Source organism: Pleurodeles waltl, chromosome 7 (genome assembly GCF_031143425.1).
Source record: "Pleurodeles waltl isolate 20211129_DDA chromosome 7, aPleWal1.hap1.20221129, whole genome shotgun sequence".
Classification (NCBI taxonomy): Eukaryota; Metazoa; Chordata; class Amphibia; order Caudata; family Salamandridae; genus Pleurodeles; species Pleurodeles waltl.
In genome coordinates, this window is record NC_090446.1 from 1,287,810,269 (window position 1) to 1,287,830,510 (window position 20,242).

The 20,242-nt window shown below is 47.9% G+C and overlaps 1 protein-coding gene across 1 annotated transcript in view; it reads right to left on the minus strand.

Annotated features, from left to right (window-relative positions):
- Positions 1-20,242, minus strand: part of LOC138247040 (extracellular calcium-sensing receptor-like) — a 118,202-nt gene that overhangs the window by 86,223 nt on the left and 11,737 nt on the right. The window contains exon 2 of the mRNA XM_069201790.1: positions 4,340-4,428. Within this exon, the coding sequence (XP_069057891.1) occupies positions 4,340-4,428 (89 nt within the window). The remainder of the gene's footprint in view (positions 1-4,339; positions 4,429-20,242) is intronic.

A 20,242-nucleotide genomic window follows, 5' to 3' on the forward strand; every position in this document is an offset into this window, starting at 1 on the left:
AGCGTGTCTCCCTTTTTTATAAAGGTTTGAGAGACGAGTTAAAAGACGCGCTGGCTCATATCGTTGATTTGCCAGAAGACTATTCGGACTTTGTAGATTTAGTTGTGAAATTAGAACATAGACTAGGAGAAAGAAAGGGAGATAAATACAAACTGGAATCACGGTTAACTTTTATTAGACACGAGAAGAAAGACACAGATAATAAACTCCCTGAACCTGCGCCTATGCAAATAGGGACACTCAGAGGTCCACTCACATCAGAGGAAAAAGAAAGAAGGAGAAAACTTCAATTATGTTTATATTGTGGCAGGGCAGGTCACTTTGCCAGAGAATGTCCAGTAAAGCCTAAAACTCCACGAAAGGGTGCTGTTTCCTCCACCTCCTCAACTGAATCAGGAAACGATTAAGCTCGACAAGGGGAGAGGTTACTTGTTCGAGAAAACATCTTAATCAAACCTCTAATGCTGCAGCCTTCATGGTACCGCACATACCTAGACATTTCATAATTCAGGTTGTTTTAATTGTTACTACCCAAGTGAGGCATTCTCTCCCTGTCCTACTGGACTCAGGCGCGACAGGAAATTTTGTGGATAATAAGTTAGCGAAAAACTTAGGACTTCCTATGTGCCTAAAGCCTTGTCCAGAAGCAGTATGTGCAGTGGATGGGTCAGATTTGACCTCTGGATTAATCACAAAACAAACAAGTCCACTTGTTATGGTCTGTCAGAACGGGCACACAGAAGTGAATAACTTTGATCTGATAGATACTCCTAATTTTGGTTTGATTCTCGAGGTACCCTGGTTAACAACTCATAACCCAAAAATTGATTGGGTGAATAGAACTGTTACTTTGGATTCCTCTTTCTGTAGAACCAATTGCTATCAAGAAGCAGGTACAGACCAGAGCACAGTATTACACTGTGCTAGTGTTACACAAGATGAACCAAGTCTCCCTCCTGAATATTCTGACTTTAAAGACGTCTTTGATCCAGTAAAGGCTAGTGTGCTGCCCCCACATCGGTCTTATGTCTGCCGTATAGATCTTATCCCAGGGGCCCCTTTACCTAATAACAGAGTATATGCTTTGACTGACGAAGAAACCAAATACTTAAGAACCTACCTAGATGACCTACTACAGTCTGGGTTCATCCGTCATTCCACATCTCCGGTATCATCTCCACTCTTTTTTATCTCGAAGCCGGATAAATCCCTGCGCGCGTGTATCGATTATAGAGGACTAAATAAGGCTACAATAAAGAATAAATATCCTCTTCCTCTAATACCTGTGTTGTTGGATCAATTAAGACATTCTACTGTATACACTAAACTAGATCTGCGGGGAGCTTACCACCTGGTCCGAGTAAAAGAGGGGGATGAGTGGAAGACAGCTTTCAAGACAAAGTTTGGTTTATTTGAGTACACAGTAATGCCCTTTGGGTTATGTAATGCCCCTGCGGCCTTTCAGTTCTTTATAAATGAGGTCCTAAACGAATTCCTGGACGTTTGTGTCATAGTATACATAGACGACATCCTCATTTACTCTAAGAACTCAGAAGAACATACCCAACATGTTCGTGCAGTATTATCAAAGTTAAAAGAAAATCATCTTTTTGCTAAGTTAGAAAAGTGTACTTTTAATGTCAGCAAGGTGGACTTTTTAGGATACTGCCTGTCACCTCAAGGAATAACTATGGATGTAAAGAAAATCAGTGCTATTGCTGATTGGCCAGAACCATCCTCTGTAAAAGATATTCAGAAATTTCTGGGTTTCGCCAATTTTTAGAGGAGGTTTATTGCACATTTTGCAGACATAGCGGCCCCAATAACTACCTTGTTGCGGAAAGGGCAACGATTTCTTTGGACTGATGAGGCGGCACACGCCTTTCAACTCCTAAAACAAAAGTTCACTTCAGCCCCCATTCTGAAACATCCTGATCCTGACTTGCCCTTTTTTGTTGAAGCGGATGCTTCACAAGTAGCTTTAGGAGGAGTTCTCTCTCAACGAGATGCAGTAGATGGCCAGTTACATCCTATAGCCTTCTATTCCAAAAAGTTATTACCCACTGAACAAAATTACACTGTGGCTGAAAGGGAACTACTAGCTATCAAAGTAGCCTTTTCAGAATGGAGGCATCATTTAATGGGAGCCAAGTACCCAGTTACAATCTTTTCTGACCATAAGAACCTACAGTTTTTTGGATCACTTAAAGCACTAACACCACGTCAGATGCGCTGGTTAAATTTTTTTAGCACATTTGACTTTGTTATAACCTATAGACCAGGTGCACAACAAATTCAATCTGATGTGTTATCTAGATACGGACATACCTCAGACATGAAACAAGATAAAATAGGAGAACCCATTATTCTTCCCCAAAACTTTTTGGCACCAGTACAACAGAAGGATTTCATCACAGATCTATATAATGCACACATGCAAATAGGACCTCAGGATTGGTTAAAGGATTCCCATAACACAATACAACAAGGTTCATTGTATCACGACAACATGCTGTTAGTGCCCACCTCTGAATTACAAACACAGGTGATAATTTGGCATCACGCCTCACCGTTGGCAGGTCATCCTGGTTGGGTAAAAACCCTGGAAAATGTGCAAAAACACTTTTGGTGGGATACTATAAGAAAGGACATTAAGCAATTTGTCACTACCTCTCCAATTTGTGCAAGACATAAATCTTCTCATAAGGCCCCTGACGGCTTGTTAATACCAATGCCAACACCCAAACAACCTTGGCACACTGTGAGCGTAGACTTTATTGTAGGTTTACCACCTGTAAAATCCTTCACAACAGTGTTGGTTATAGTGGATTTTTTATCTAAAATGGCACATTTTGTACCATTATGGAAATTACCCACGGCGGCAGAATTTGCCGATATTTTTATAAGGGAAATTGTGCGTTTACATGGTTTGCCAAGCAAAGTGGTGTCAGACCGAGGAAGCCAGTTCAACTCTAGATTTTGGAAAACATTATGTGAAAAACTGAAAATAGATGTGGCATTATCCACTGCTTTCCACCCAGAGACAGATGGACAGACTGAACGACTGAACCAAACCTTACTTCAAACGCTACGTTGTTTATTGGCTGATTATTCTAGTGAATGGTTGGAAGCTCTCCCTGTAGCGGAGTTTGTTTATAATAATACTGAGCATTCAGCTCTACTTTGCTCACCATTCTATTTCTTGCAGGGGTATCATCCAAGAGCTATACCCATTTTGTTAGAAGATTCCCTGTTGCCTACAGTAACGGATAGACTAACGAGGTTAGGTGACATACAAGACAAAGCCAGGAAACATTTATTAAAGTACAAGGAAAGCATGAAAAGACAAGCAGACAAACACAGATCTGAGGCCGCAATGTATAAAATTGGTGACAAGGTATGGCTCTCCACAAAGAACCTAAACATAGAGGGATCCCGAAAGCTGCAACCACGTTTCATTGGACCCTTTAGTATAACTGCCATAGTAAACCCGGTAACAGTAAAATTAGATTTACCAAAAGAATATCCAGTACATACTACATTCCATGTGTCCTTGCTTAAGCCGTACAACCCAAAAACTCGACCTGAACCACCACCTCCACCCATACCAATTAAGGGAAATCTAGAATATGAAGTGAAAAGCATAAAAGACGCAAAAAGAATTAGTGGACGTCTGTTTTATTTAGTAGAATGGAAAGGATATGATGAATCTGAGAATTCATGGGAACCAGCATCATATGTACATGCCCCACAGCTGATTAGATGGTTTTATTTAAAAAATCCAGGAAAACCCCGTCCTGTAGGAGGGCCTTTGAGGGGGGCAACTGTTAGGGTTTGTGCACCGCAAAGAGCATGTCCCCTCTCACTGCACTAGTGGGTTCTGTAATAGCTCCCTTTTAAACTTACTATTGAAAGCCTTTCTTGTTATCTCACCTCCCCCCCCCCCTAGGCTTCTGTGTATGTTGTTTAATGTGCTGTTTTGTTTACACATTGGGCCTTGCTTTTACCAAGGCTTCTTTAAAACACTCCTCCCTAGGCCATGTGTTAATTCAACTCATTTGCATAATAACTGAAACCCTGCACACCTTTCAAGAACATGTGCAGCATGTGAGGACCACACCCAGCTCTTCAAACCACACCCAGCTCTGCTCACCTTTCAAGAACATGTGCAGCATGTGAGGACCACACCCAGCCCTTCAAACCACACCCAGCTCTTCGAACCACACCCAGCCCTGTCTATAAAAGGCAGCCCCGAGCCTCACCCAGTGCTTGTGCTCGTCTACCTCCCGCTTACCTGAGAACAGATCCCTCGGCGCTGGCACTCCTGCTCTCTACAGACTTTCATTGGCTTCAATGGGCGCAGCTGCTGGCTCTTCCTTCTGCCGGTTTCCTGTTCCTCCTTGCCTCAGCCTCTCTCCTACAAGCAACCTGCAAAAGAGAAAGAAGACAAGGTTAGACTGATCAGTATCTCTTGCCAGCAACAAGTAAGTGCAAAACCTTTTATTACCTGAAAGAACTGTGACAACAATTTCTGGATTCGTGTATAGACAATTTGAAACAAGATACCTTCCACGAACATTGTGATTCAAACTCTTTGTTACAAGAATACTTTGCGGAACTTTGTGAAGCAAACATTTTTTTTTAATGGAACTTTTAAGAACCATTAACAGCAAGGCAAACAGTAAATCAAGGACTTGCACAAATTACATGCTGTATTTTGATGTAAAAGTACAGTATTTGTTTTATAAAAGATTCTGGAAATATGGGAAAAGTGAGTCTGCTATTGGGAATTTAGGCTTTAGTTATATTAAGATGAATGTTTGATATTGGTAATTCTGATAACGGTATTTGTTTAATGTTTTAGAAGCTTTACAGTAATAGAAAGCACATTCCAGAGCAGTAACACATTCCAAACCTGGAAACTAGAGACCAGGATCCAAGAGGTACTTTTAGAAGAGAATTTCTAATAAATAAAGGGATAGTCAGGAACCCATTTAGGAATAGGTTGCATTTATCTGTTCTTTGTTTATGTTTCATTAGGCACCAGTTTCTACAGAAGTCAGAAAGGGCCGCAGATTTGTGCAGCACTTCAACAGTGGAAACGCAAGAACGGTGTTGTCTCTCTATTTTTTATTTTACCCACTTCCCCCCTTCCCTTGAACTTCTGTTCTTAGTGCACTGTGTTTAAAACTAGTGTGCTGGAACAAGCAGTTTCAGGGTGGGGTCGGATTGTCTTCAACCTCCATCAGAACTGAACAAGAACTCAGGTGAGCTGGGCTTTGACAGTGACACCTCCACCCTCCCTGTTTACAGGCTGTCTGAAAAGTATGCACAAAGCCCCAACTGTCACTCTGCCCAGACGTGGATTGGAGTCAAGCTGCAAAACACCAGAGTCATAAGCACAGATAAATGGGCACTTTCTAGAAGTGGCATTTCGGTGATAGTAATAAAAAATACACCCACACCAGTAAGCAGCATTTATTATCACCATCACAACCATACCAAACATGCCTACGCTACCCCTCATAAATCAGACAATACCCCTTACACATAAGGCAGGGCATTTCTAATGCAATCCTATGAGAAGGCAGCACTCACAGCAGTGAGACACCAATTTAGGCTGTTTGTCACTGCTAGGACAGGCCATGCAATATGGCACATGTCCTGCCTTTCTACATACATGGCACCCTGCCCATAGGGCTAGCTAAGGCGTACCTTAGGGGTGACTTACATGTAATAAAAGGGGAGTTCTGGGCCTGGCAAGTACGTTTATATGCCAGGTCCCTGTGGCAGAAAACTGTGCACACAGGCCCTGCGCTAGTAGGCCTGAGACAGGTTTTGAAAGTCTACTTCAGTGGGTGGCGCAAGCAGCGCTGCAGGCCCACTAGTAGTATTTAATTTACAAGCCCTGGGTATAGAGATACCACTGTACAAGGGACTTATAGGTAAATTAAATATGCCAATTAGGTATAAGCCAATCATACCAACTTTAGATGGGAGAGCACCTGCACTTTAGCACTGGTTAACAGTGATAAAGTGCTCAGAGTCCTAGAGCCAACAGCGAGAGGTTAGAAAAACCAGGAGGAAGGAGGCAAAAAGACTGGGGAGGACCCTGCGTAAGGCCAAAAGTCCAACACACCCCCTTAGCATAAAGAGCATAGCGCTTTAAGGCAAGACACGTAAAAGCACTTCCTGGTATTAAAAGTAAAGCGCTTCAAGTTCACTGAGTAAAAACTTTTCGGCCTTTATAGTTGTGAATGTGAAAGTATTTTTGGAGATAAGCAAATCATAGTTTTCATTGTTCTTAAGCTTAAGATGTGAAAAGCATATTTAATTCTTTGAGATTTTCTAGGTCATGATAAAAGGTTTATGTTTTGAATTCATAGATGTTTCAGGATTGATATTCTGAGTATAATCATAGTCCAAAGCTCTTGCCTTCTCTTGATTCTGAGGTTGTAGTTTACTCTTATTCCATGTTTCAAAGAAGGGGCTTTGCCCTCATTTCAAAAGGGGTCTCCATCTGATATATCGGATACGCATTTAGTCAAGAGTCTATTGATGAGTTACATTTCTATGAATGAGTAAATACATATTTGTTCTAACCTTTTCTTTTCAGATCTCTCTCCCTGCTGTTCCCTACCCTAATTCCCTTCCCCCAGACTGGCTTCATCAGAACTCTGTGCTATGATAGATTTCTGAGTTGGTGATGCCTGAAGGTGGGCCTTTTGTTCAGCGACATGCAGATCCCGAGGAAAGGACACTGTGACACACCTTTCCAATGCATCAACTTCTACTGCATGGTGGAGAAGATCCGGGAGCATCATATGCTCCGAGGGACAAAACCTCTTTCCCACTGACTGGGAGAGTGCCTGAAATGTAGTATAAGATGTCATCCATTAGTCATACCCTGCATATATTTCTATTTTCATCAAATAATGTGCTCCTGAAACCCTTTAACACTGAGAAGAAGAAATGCAGCAGCTTACTATTGGTCTATGCTGCAAACAAGCAACAACTGCAGTAATGTCAACAAAGGACTTGCATGTCTTATCTTTGAATGTTAATTGTCTGACTGGCTATGACGGGAGAAAACAACATTTTCTCTCCTTAGCAATGGAAAAAAAACAGATAGTGCTCTTCTCAAGATCACCCGCTTTGTAATGCAGGAATCAGCCAAACTCATATATCGGCTCAATAATCAATATATGCCCCAAATGGGAACAAACTTTTTTTTTCTGCCTTGAACAGATTCATAAAATTGGCTGAAATTGATTACACCACGCTATTTCCGTGGGTAGTGTTAGAAATGGAGTCTCTAGTTGTCAATGGTTTGCACCCTGTCCAATTAGGGACCCTCACTCTAGTCAGGGTAAGGTAGTCACAAGGCTAAGTTAACCCCTGCTCACTCCTTTGGTAGCCTGGTAGTCAGGCTTATCTCAAAGACCATAATGGTATGAGCAGCCAGGCTTATCTCAAAGGCAGTGTGTAAAGTATATGTACACACTGTAAGATGCTGGCCTGGTTTGTAGTGGGTACCAAAGGTACTTACACCTTATACCAGGTCCAGTTATCCCTTATTAGTGAAATGTAGTCAGTGTCTAGAAGCCATGCTGTCTAGGGGGAGCTGTAGCTGAGTAGCCAAGGCTTATCTAGGAGACATGCAAAGCTCAAGCAATACCATTGTAGTCACACAGTACTTACAAACATGACAGAGTGTTACAAAATAAAAGGTACTTTATTTTGGTGACACAAATGCCAAAAATACCTTAGAGAATATACTCCCTTAGGAGTTAAGTAATATACACAGTATATACACTAGAATGCAGTAATAGCTGTAAAAACGGATAGAATACAGTGCAAACAGTGAAAATCACAATAGATACCAATGGGCTTAGGGGCAACACAAACCATATACTAATATAGAGGAATTCGAAAGTCGGTTTCGCACCTAGGCAAGTGGAGTGTGTAGAGGGGCGCTGGGAGTGTAAGAAAACACCAAAGGTAAGTAATACAACCCACCCCTGAGCCCAGGAAAGAAGGAGTAAATCACAGTAAGGTTCCTAGAACACACAAGAACACATGATAGAAGATTATGCAAGAACCAGAAGAGACTGCAATACACCAATGATGGATTCCTGACCTGAAGACATGTGGAAGAAGGGGACCAAGTCCAAGAAAAACTGAAGAGTCCAGGGAGAACAGGAGCCCCTGCTAACCCAGATGGAGGTGCAAAAGAAGAACCAACGGTGAAGAAGAACAGTCAGTACTGCACCCAAGAAGAAGGATGTGGGTTCCTGGTTGGTGCAGATGATGTCCCACGTCAGATGGATGATTGCAGTCTAGTTTGTGTCACTGGATTCCGCCAACAGGCCTTGACACATGCAAAGCATGTTGTTAGAGGAAAATGGCGCTGCCTAGGACCAGGAGGGACATGGTGGCCTCTACCCAGGAGGGGGAGACAGAGGGGGCTCTCAGCAACTCAGAGAACCCTCAGAAGACCAGGCAGTGCACACAGGCGTCCCACAGCATGGGGACAAAGTAGGGACAAATGGAGGCCCATGCAGCATGACACAAAGGGATCCCACGCCACCGGAGAACCATTCAGGAAGCTGTGCATCACAGGATGGAGTGCTGGCGGCCTAAGCTGTGCTGTGCATGAAGAACTTTGTGGAAGGTTGCACACAAGCGCTGCCAACTGCAAATCACGCGGTGCACAGGGGTACTGTCTTACGTGGGGAGGCAAGCTCTTGCCTCCACCAAAGTTGGACAGCTAGACCTTAGGACTATCAGGATCACTTTAGTCCACCCCCGTGCTGCAGGATCCATACTTGTCATCAGGAGAGGGGACCCACAACAATGGTCGTCGCTGCAGAGGGGTGCCTGCTAAATCAGGGAAGTGACTCCTCCACTTCAAGGGAGATTCCTTCACTTCTTCTGGTGCAGGCTGAAAACAGGCAGTCCTTAGAGGATGCACAACCTTAAAACAGTTGCAATTTGCTGGCAGGAGCTAAAGATACAATGTTGCAGAAGTCACCCTTGCTTCTTTTTTGCAATTTGTCAAGTTCCTGGAGGGTCCAGATGCATTTCCGTCAGTAGAAGATGAAGTAAAGGATGCAGAGGATTTGTGCTGGAGTCTTGCAATCCAAATCTGAGGAAACACCCAGGAGCAAGACCCTAAATAGCCCTGAAAGTGGGATTGGCTAGCTACACATGTAAGCACCTATCAGGGGAGGGCTCTGATGTCACCTGCTGGCACTGGCCACTCAGATGCTCCCAGAGTGCCACACCACCTTGGAATCCAAGATGGCAAAAACCAGGGACACTCTAGAGGAACTCTGGGCACCTCCCCTGGAGTGGGGATGGACAGGGGAGTAGTCACTCCCCTTTCCTTTTCTCCAGTTTCGTGTCAGAGCAGGAACTGGGAGTCCCTGAACTGGCGTAAGCTGGATTATGCAAGGAGGGCACCATCTGTGCCCTTCAAAGCATTTCCAGAGGCTCTGGGAGGCTGTCCTCCCATGTCTGTAATACCTATTTCCAAAGGGAGAGGGTGTAACACCCCTCTCCCAAAAGAAATGCTTTGTTCTGCCTTCCTGAGATCGAGCTGCTTGAGCAACAGGAGGGCAGAAACCTTTCTGTGAGGTGGCAGCAGCTGCATGGAAAACCTCAGAAGGCTGGTATGGCAATGCTGGGGGTCCACAGTGGAGTCTTCAGAGTGCATGGAATTGTAAAACCAATACTGGGGTCAGTATTGGGGCACAATTAACAGATGCTCGACACCTTACATGGCCATATTCTGAATTACCATTGTGAAGCTGGACATAGATACTGACCTCTGTCCAGTGAATGTGTAAAACGGTGTCCCAGCACTCACGAAGTCCGGGAAAATGGTCCTGGATGACATGGGGGGCACCTCTGCTAGTGCAGGGGTGCCCTCACACAGGTACCTTGCACCCAGCCTTCAGCGTTGGAAGGGCTGACATATTGGTGACTAATAAGTGACCTGGTGCAGTGTAAATGGCTGTGGAATGGTGCATGCACTGTTTCACACAGGCTGCAATGAGAGTCCTGTAGAAGCCTTTGCATGGGATCCCTATGGGAGGCAAAAGTAATGCTGCAGCCCATAGGGATCCCTGGAACCCCATTGCCCTGGGTGCCTAAGTACCAAATACTAGGGACTTATCAGGCAGCACCAGTATGCCAATTTGGGATGAAATACTGAGTTACCAGTATGTAGTGACAAATTTGGGAAAAGAGAGAGCATAAGCACTGGGGTCCTGGTTAGCAGGATCACAGTGACACAGTCAAGCATACTGACAAAGAGTCAAACATACTGACAAACAGGGCAAAAACCATAAGCACCGGGGTCCTGGCTTGCAGGATCCCAGTGACACAGTCAAACACACTGACAAACAGGCCAAAAAAGGGGGTAACCATACTATAAGAGGCTACTTTCTCAGACTCACACACACTCACACACACACACAGTAACACAGTGAAAACAGCACAAAAGTACTCCACACCAGTTTAGAAAATTAGCCAATATTTATCTGGATAAAATAAGACCAAAACAATAAATGTCCAACATACACAAATAAAGATACACATTTTTAACCTCTTAGCTGCTGGGCCTTTTCCACCCCCAGTGCCGAGCCCTTTTTTGGCTATTTGGGGTAGTTCGCGCTTAGGCCTTCATAACTTTTTGTCCACATAAACTATCCACGCCAAATATGCCTCCTTTTTTCCAACATCCTAGAGCAGCAGTGGTTATTTGCCCATCTATGAATTCCGGGGTGCCCATACTAGCATGTGAATTACAGGCCAAATAGACGTCTTTTTTTACACACTGTCTTACATTTGGAAGGAGAAAATGTAGAGAAAGACAAGGGGCAATAACACTTGCTGTGCTATTCTGTGTTCCCCCAAGTCTCCTGATAAAAATGGTACCTCACTTGTGTGGGTAGGCCTAATGCACGCGACAGGAATGGCAACATGGACACATCACATTTTGACAAAGAAAACAGAGCTGTTTTTTGCAAAGCGCCTAGCTGTGGGTTTTGGCCTCTAGCTCAGCAAGCACCTAGGGAACCCTAGCAAACCTGCACAGTTTTGAAAACTAGACACCTAGGGAAATCCAACATGGGGTGACTTGTGGGGCTCTGATCAGGTTCTGTTACCCAGAATCCTTTGCAAACCTCAAAGTGTGGCCAAAAAAACACTTTTTCCTCACATTTCGGTGACAGAAAGTTCTGGAGTCTGAGAGGAGCCACAAATTTCTTTCCACCCAGCGTTCCCCCAAGTCTCCTGATAAAAATGATACCTCACTTGTGGGGGTATGCCTAGTGCCCGCAACAGGAAATGCCCCAAAACACAACGTGGACACATCACATTTTGACAAAGAAAACAGAGCTGTTTTTTGCAAAGTGCCTAGCTGTGGATTTTGGCCTCTAGCTCAGCAGGCACCTAGGGAATCCTGGCAAACCTGCACAGTTTTGAAAACTAGACAGCTAGGGGAATCCAAGATGGGGTGACTTGTGGGGCTCTGATCAGGTTCTGTTACCCAGAATCCTTTGCAAACCTCAAAATGTGGCCAAAAAAACACTTTTTCCTCACATTTCGGTGACAGAAAGTTCTGGAATCTGAGAGGAGCCACAAATTTCCTTCCACCCAGCATTCCCCTAAGTCTCCCGATAAAATGGTACCTCACTTGTGTGGGTAGGCCTAGTGCCCGCAACAGGAATAGATCACACAACGGTCAATGTTGGTACTTACATGAGGCAACTGTCGACCCTGGGGTGATCCATTCCTTACGCAGGCACTAGGTATAGGCACTCAAGTGGGGTAGTGTTTTTATCAGGACAGGTGAGGAATCACTGGGTGGTAGGAATTTTGAGGATCGCAGCATATTCCTGTAGTTTGTGTGACAGAAATGCAAGAAAAATAGAGTTTTCATTCAACATTTCAGCTTTGCAGGGTATTCTGGGTAAGAAAACTTTGGGAAATCCACACAAGTCACACCTCTGTGGACTCCCCCGGATGTCTAGTTTCCAGAAATGTTTGGATTTAGTAAGTTTCCCTATATAGCCGCCGAACCCAGGACCAAAAACACAGGTGTCTGCCTTACAAAACCAGTTTGTTTTGTGATAGATAATTTTGATGTCTCCACAATACAATTTGGGCAGTAGAATTCGGGGCTGAACTAAATTGGGGAGATCCTAAGAGAGCACCCTCTCTGTGCTTGCCCCCGTATTCACCTGCTCTCTGGGTTGGGCTAACCCACTATTGCCCTGTTGCACAGACTGTGCTTGGGAAGGGACAACAGGACTGCCCTCTTCACCTCCCTCAAAATTTACTGGAAGGAGTTATCCAATGGGACTCATCCAACTAAAAAATCACTCCCAGAGTCTGCGCCATTGTCCTATCCCTCAGATGCTGTCTCAGTATCTGCTGTCTCAGTCTCTGATCCTATGTCAGAGCTGTCCTCTATAACCTGAGTAACGTCAGCAGCAGTCATCCATCAAGATGCCATCTCTGCTATTGGCTAAACTGTTGCTCTAAGACACTAGCCTACATAGACAGTCACAAAATTGCTGGTGTGTGTGTGATACGTGCAACAGTAGAGGCCACCTTACCTGCGCTTCTTCCCTCAATCAGCACGTTCTTTCAAGACACTCAAACACCTTGTCACATACCGTTTGGCACACTCTTTAGCACCTCCTGCGCACAGTCCAACAATCATTATTGGTGCTCCCACACCCATGTCCTCCTCCTCAGATTCCCTCATTACCACCCAGCAAACGTGCTCTTCATCTCTCCATAGCCACCCCCACCTCACACATGCATTTCATTTGTATTATAGCGCAGGTAGTGGCTGACTTACTAACGTACTCAGCAATTGACTTAAAATACAGATTTGCTCTTTGCAGTAGTCATATAAACCTTCTGCGCTTCTTTATGGCACTAAAACTGCCACTAGACAAAAGTCTGATCCTTTTGTAGCAGAAACATAATCACAAGACTTACTTGACTTCTTTATTGCTGCCTAAAAGCTGCAGTTGAAATGCATCAGTTGAAGTATGTGCACTTTTGAAGACGCAAGCTGCAACTGCAAGACAACTGGTGACAAATATATATATATATATATATATATGTATAAAATATATATATATATATATACATATATATAAGATATATATATAGATCACTTTTAAATGCGAGTCTGGTTTTCCTGGGGGCCGATTGCAGCCCCCAGAGAAACCACACATGCACTGACAAAAGTGATATATATATAGATATATCTATCTACATGGACATATCTATAGATATATATAAATATATACATATATATATAGATCTTATATATATATATATATATATATATATATGGATCTATCAGATAAATCCATGTAGAAAGACATATCTATCTACATGGATTGATATATATATATATATATATGTATTTTTTTTCTAGTTGTAGGGTTTCCTTGGGGCCAAAATGGCCCCCAGGGAAACCCTACAACTACTAAAAAAAAAAAATTGCCCCCACGGGGGGCCCTGCCTATGGGTGACCCCCTGTCAATGTCCTTATCGTTTTCTGAGGGGGGCCGACCCCCCCCCCAAGGGAAATCCCTGGCGTCTAGTGGCGTTTCCTGGCCCCATATCGCAGCTGTGCTGCAATCAGGGGCCAGGAAATGCGTTCAGGAAGGCCTCGTATGAAAGGGGAGAGTCGAGGCCTTTCCGAACGTGGGGAAGGCCGTTTGAGGCCATTTTCCCCATCAGAGCAGGAAGCGGCCCCGATGGGGAAAACAACACAGTGACGTCGGCACGTCTCACGGCACGCTGACGTCACAAAGAGGCGGGTGGGGGTTGGGGGGAGCCACGGAAGCTCTTCGGTGTCTCCCAGGGGTAAAATAAAATAAAAGAAAATCCTGGATGCAACGCACCCGAGGATTTTCGAAACCCCTCTCTGGTGTCGGCCACTGGTCGTGACCAGCACCAGGGAGGTAGTGCGGGCGTCGGCCACTGGCCGACGCCCGCATCAAAGGGGCTAAAAGATTTAGGTGGTCATTACAACCCTGGCGGTCAGTGTTAAAGCGGCGGTAAAACCGCCAACAGGCCGGCAGAAAAAAAATGGAATCACGACCGTGTCGGAAACCGCCAACGTAGACAGCCACTTTAACACTCCGACCGCCACGACGGTACAAACAAACACCACGGCGGTTACCGCCAACAGACAGGTGGAACACAATGTACCGCCCACACCATTACAACCCACCAATCCGCCACCTTTTCCGGGGCGGATTCACCGCTAACAAAAACACGGTGGAAACAGGACTTCGAAGGGAAAACGCTTACCTCTACACACCCCACGAGGAATCAGGATGCCATGGAACCCGAGCTCCAGGTTCTGCCAGCCTTTATCTTCCTGCTCCTCTACCAGGAGCACGAACGCCGGCGGCGAAGACCATGGTGAGTACTGCACCTATGACACAGGGGAGGGGGGAGGGAAAAAACAGTGACACACACACACACATCACGCAACACCCCCACCCTCACCCACTAAAACACACACGCTAATACTTATTTATACATAACAGTTACACCTCCCAACCCCACCTGGAAGAATGCAAGGATAAAAGGAAATGAGTCGAATAATTGTCATATATTCAATTATATACATCAAAAATATTTACAAATATATACATTTATACCATATACAATTATATATACCAAGAACACAAGTCCAAGGGATTCCACCATCATAGTCCGTGGATCACTGGGCCTAAAAGGCATGGGCGAGGCCCACACTCAATACCAGACTCCAAACAGAGAGAACACTGCAGGGGCATCAGTTAGAAATAAAACAGGCACCTCAGGGGGAAGGGAAGGGGGGACACCTCAGCCGGTTGAGTGCATGACGCCAGATCCACGAGGGGCTCCACAGTTCAATCCTGGGGAGTGCAAAGCCACAGTCTCACAAGTCTCTAGAGTGGTTGGTTTGCCCACTGTTCAATCCTGGGGAGTGCAAAGCCACAGTCTCACAATGCTCTACAGTGGGTGGTTTGCCCACTGATTTATCTTTGGGAGTGCAAAGCCACAGTCTCTCAAGTCTTTCCAGTGGGTGGTTTGCCCAGTGCTTTATCCTGGGGAGTGCAAAGCCACAGTCTCTCAAGTCAATAACAGTGGGTGGTTTGCCCACTGCTTTATCCTGGGGAGTGCAAAGCCACAGTCTCTCAAAGCTCTCCAGTGGGTGGTTTGCCCACTGCTTTATCCTGGGGAGTGCAAAGCCACAGTCTCTCAAGTGGATGCCTTTCTCCACTGGTTCTGGAGGGGGCTTTGTGCCCAGAGTGCTTCATCCTGCCAAGGACTGATGTAGTGGATGCCTTTCTCCACTGGTTCTGGAGGGGGCTTTGTGCCCAGAGTGCCTCATCCTGCCAAGGACAGAGGTAGTGGATGTGATACTCCACTGGTCCTGGAGGGGGCTTTGTGCCCACAGTGGTTCATCCTGCCAAGGGCAGATGTAGTGGATGTGATACTCCACTGGTTCTGGAGGGGGCTTTGCGTCCAGAGTGCGTTATCCTGCGAAGGACAGAGGTAGTGGATGTGTTACTCCACTGGTTCTGGAGGGGCTTTGTGCTCAGAGTGCTTCATCCTGCCAAGGACAGAGGTAGTGGATGTGATACTCCACTGGTTCTGGAGGGGGCTTTGTGCCCAGAGTGCTTCATCCTGCCAAGGACAGAGGTAGTGGATGTGATACTCCACTGGTTCTGGATGGGGCTTTGTGCCCAGAGTGCTTCATCCTGCCAAAGACAGAGGTAGTGGATGCCTTTCTCCACTGTTTCTGGAGGGGGCTTTGTGACCAGAGTGCTTCATCCTGCCAAGGACAGAGGTAGTGGATGTGATACTCCATTGGTTCTGGAGGGGGCTTTGTGCCCAGAGTGCTTCATCCTGCCAAGGACTGAGGTAGTGGATGCCTTTCTCCACTGGTTCTGGAGGGGGCTTTGTGCCCAGAGTGCTTCATCCTGCCAAGGACTGAGGTAGTGGATGCCTTTCTCCACTGGTTCTGGAGGGGGCTTTGTGCCCAGAGTGCTTCATCCTGCCCGTGGCAGACTCAGTAGCGTCAGAATCATTGGCACTCACTGGCCTGCGGTGCTGCTGGCGGTGGTGTCCTGGGCAGCAGTTCAGCTGGTGGCGGTGTCCTGGGCAGCGGTTCAGCTGCTGGCGGTCCTGTCTTGGGCAGCGGTTCAGCTGCTGACGGTCTTGTCCTGGCCTGCGGTGCTGCTGGTGGCGGTGTCCTGGGCAGCTGTTCAGCTGCTGGCGGTCCTGTCTTTGGCAGCAGGACTGCTGGCGGTCGTCTCCTGGGCAGAGGGGCTGCTGCTGGCGGTCCTGTCTTTGGCAGCTGGGATGCTGGCGGTAGTCTCCTGGGCAGCGGGGCTGCTGCTGGTGGTCCTGTATTTGGCAGCGGGGCTGCTGCTGGCGGTCGTCTCCTGGGCAGTGGGGCTGCTGCTGGCGGTTCTGTTTTTGGCAACGGGGCTGCTGCTGGCGGTCGTCTCCTGGGCAGCGGGGCTGCTGCTGGCGGTCCTGTCTTTGGCAGCTGGGCTGCTGGCGGTCGTCTCCTGGGCAGCGGGGCTGCTGCTGGCAGTCCTGTCTTTGGCAACGGGGCTGCTGCTGGTGGCGTCTCCTGGGCAGCGGGGCTGCTGCTGGCGGTCCTGTCTTTGGCACCTGTGCTGCTGCTGGCGGACGTCTCCTGGGCAGCGGGCTGCTGCTGGCGGTCCTGTCTTTGGCAGCGGGGCTGCTGGCGGTCATCTCCTGGGCAGCGGGGCTGCTGCTGGTGGTTCTGTCTTTGGCAGCGGGGCTGCTGCTGGCGGTCGTCTCCTGGGCAGCTGGGCTGCTGCTGGTGGTCCTGTCTTTGGCAGCGGGGCTGCTGCTGGCGGTTGTCTCCTGGGCAGAGGGGCTGCTGCTGGCGGTCCTGTCTTTGACAGCGGGGCTGCTGCTGGAGGTCGTCTCCTGGGCAGCGAGGCTGCTGCTGACGGTCCTGTCTTTGGCAGCGGGGTTGCTGGCGGTCATCTCCTGGGCAGCGGCGCTGCTGTTGGCGGGTCCTGTCTTTGGCAGCTGGGCTGCTGGCGGTCATCTCCTGGGCAGCGGGGCTGCTGACGGTCTTGTCCGCCGTGCTGATCTTCCTAGACTTGCCGGTTTTACTGTTCCCCTTCCCCACCTTGGATGGTGTCACAGCTGTCTCCACACTCCCAACTGTACCCCTGGGAGCGGCTTTGGTGGCTAATTTCCCCTCTCCCGCCGGGCACTGTCCAACTTTTTATGCTTGACAGGTGGGGGACTGTTCGTGCTGTGGCTCCTTGCCACACTGGCTGCCCTGCTGCCTGGTGCACTATAATCCGGTGACTACTGGCACCACTGGTCCCGCCGATGTTGTGGCTGAGGTGCTAGGTTAGGACCTGGAGAGTCAGGCCCTAGGAGACTGAAGGGGTGGGGGAGGTGAGGGAAAGAGGTTAAGGTTGTACAGGAAAAGTTTCTTAGGAACACTAGGACGGGTAGCTGGAGGGGGTTTGGGAGTGGATGAAGAGGTTGTGGTTGTAGGAGGTGTACGTTTGCTGACTTTGGGTGAAGGTGCATGGGCTGGAGGCTGTCGTGAGGTGGATGGCTGTTGGGTGGATGTGTGGCTGCATTTGTGTACCTTGGGAGGAGGCCTCACAGACACACTGGGAGAGGACACAGGGGATGTGTGAATGGTAGTGGGGTTGGTGACTGCACATGAGCGGGGTGTGGTGGTGGGTGTGCTGGTGATGGACATAGTGGCTCAGGATGTAGTGCATGCAGGTATGAGTGGAGATGAGACTGGGAGGGAGGGAGGAGGGAGACGAGGAGGAGGGGGACACAGTGGAGGCTGTGGATGTTGTTGTGTCTGCATGTGTGTGATGCTTGTGTGAGTACCTGTGGGATGTGTGGTGCTTATGTTTGCCAGAGCTTCCCTTGTGTGTTGAGATGTGTGCATGCTGGTCTGATGGTGTGCTTGGATTAGGCTGAGGTACAGGGGTGTGGGTCTGGGTGGAGGAAGTTGGAGGGGGAGGCTAGAGACAAGGACAATGGCTGCCATCAGTGCTGAGGCCAGAGTCTGAAAAGCTTGTTGAAGGGCTGCCTGACCAGAGTGAATGCCCTCCAGGTATGCATTGGTTTGTTGCAACTGCCTCTCTACACCATGGATGGCATTCAAAATGGTAGAATGTGCAACAGTGAGGGACCTGAGGAGGTCAATGGCCTCCTTACTGAGGGCAGCAGCGGTGACTGGGGTAGGGGCTGAGGTGCCCTGGGCAAAGGTGATGCCCACCCTCCTGGGTGAGCGGGCACCGGGCAAACGCTGAGGGGCTGCTGGGAGGGCGGTGCTGGTGTGGGGGGGTGGTAGCTGTACCTGTAGATGCGGGGGAACAGATGGGGCCGCCACTGCAAGGGAGCTCCCATCAGAGGAGGAGTCCGTATCGCTGGTGTTAGCTCCTGTCCCCGCCGTGCATCTCCCCTCGCCCTCCGTCCCACTGGTGTATTCAGACTCCGTAGTGTCGCCCTCCAAGGCCATGAGGGATGCAGCTCCCTCCTGCTCCGGTGCCACTGCTCCTCCGCCTGATGATGCTAATGCACACAAGAACAGGGAGACCACAAAAAGGGGGGGGGGAGACAGAAGAAAGACATGTTCAGTGCATGCAATACCGCTACCATTGGCAGACATGACAGACACAGAAGCCCCCTGCACTACGCTGCGCACTTGGGGTCCACTATTTAATCCCTGGGACATGGCTTACAAGGCTATGGCCGATTTCTGCACACATGGATGTCACAAGAGCCTGACTAGGTGTAGTTGGCACTGTACACAGGTGGGATGGGGTGCCGCAGGGCTTGCCTGAAGAAGGGAACTTAACTACCAAACTCGCCCTGGCCTAGGGGAACCCACAGCTCACCTCCCCCACCCAGACACCTACAACGTCATTGGCGCATGGGACCCATAGGGTCCAATGTTAACCAATGCAGAATTGTGCCGCAGTCTTTGACCGCCTACCTCGACGTGTACAACGCCAGCTCAATTACCCCATATCCCCTTGTCCCACCTTACAGGTCAGGCAGCCGCCATTTCAGAGGCCCACATGGCATTATTTTTGACTGTGTCACACATACCTAGGCCTAGCCTAAACACTCATACATGAAATTTTGTATTTATTAATATTTTCAGAGTAAGCTGTGTTTACGTACCTCAGAGTTGGTTGACTTTGTGCTCGCCGTTCTCCTCCATAGGCACCCTCCGCTGTTGCATATGAGGAGATGGCGGCATCCCCCGGTGTACAGACCGCTGGTGGACCTGTTGACAATGTAGGAAAGACATGTGATCATCACCTATAGGCTTGATCGTGCCACAATCCATGAACTGTGTGCCCAGTTGGAGCCAGACCTGATGTCAGCTATCCACCATCCCACAGGAATCCCCCTCAAGTGCAGGTGCTGTCATTACTCCATTTCCTAGCAAGTGGGTCTTTTCAAACAACAGTGGCCATAGCATCAGGGATGTCCCAGCTTTCCAACGTGTTGTCCAGAGTGTTGTCTGCCCTACTGAAACACATGCGCAGCTACATCGTTTTCCCTCAGGTGGAAGATTTGCCTACAGTGAAAGGTGACTTTTATGCCCTGGGACATATCCCCAACATCATAGGTGCCATTGATGGGACACATGTGGCCTTGGTACCCCCCCGCAGGAGTGAACAGGTGTACAGAAACCGGAAGAGTTATCATTCCTTGAATGTGCAGATGGTGTGTTTGGCAAAACAGGACATTTCCCATGTTAATGCAAAATTCACAGGCTCGGTGCATGACGCTTACATCCTGTGGAATAGCAGCATCCCTTACGTGATGGGGCAACTACAGAGGCACCGGGTGTGGCTATTAGGTGAGGACATGGACCCAATACAGTGTGACTAGGTGTCTGGGTCTGGGGATATCCCTAAGAATTAGTGTGTGTCTAACAGTTGTCCCTCGCCATTTGCAGGTGACTCTGGTTACCCCAACCTGTCATGGCTACTGATCCCAGTGAGGAATCCCAGGACAAGGGCAGAGGAACGCTACAATGAGGCCCATGGGTGAACTAGGAGGATTATAGAGCGGACCTTCGGCCCTCTGAAGGACAGGTTCCGGTGCCTCCATATGACAGGTGGTTCCCTATTCTACTCACCAAAGAAGGTATGCCAGATCA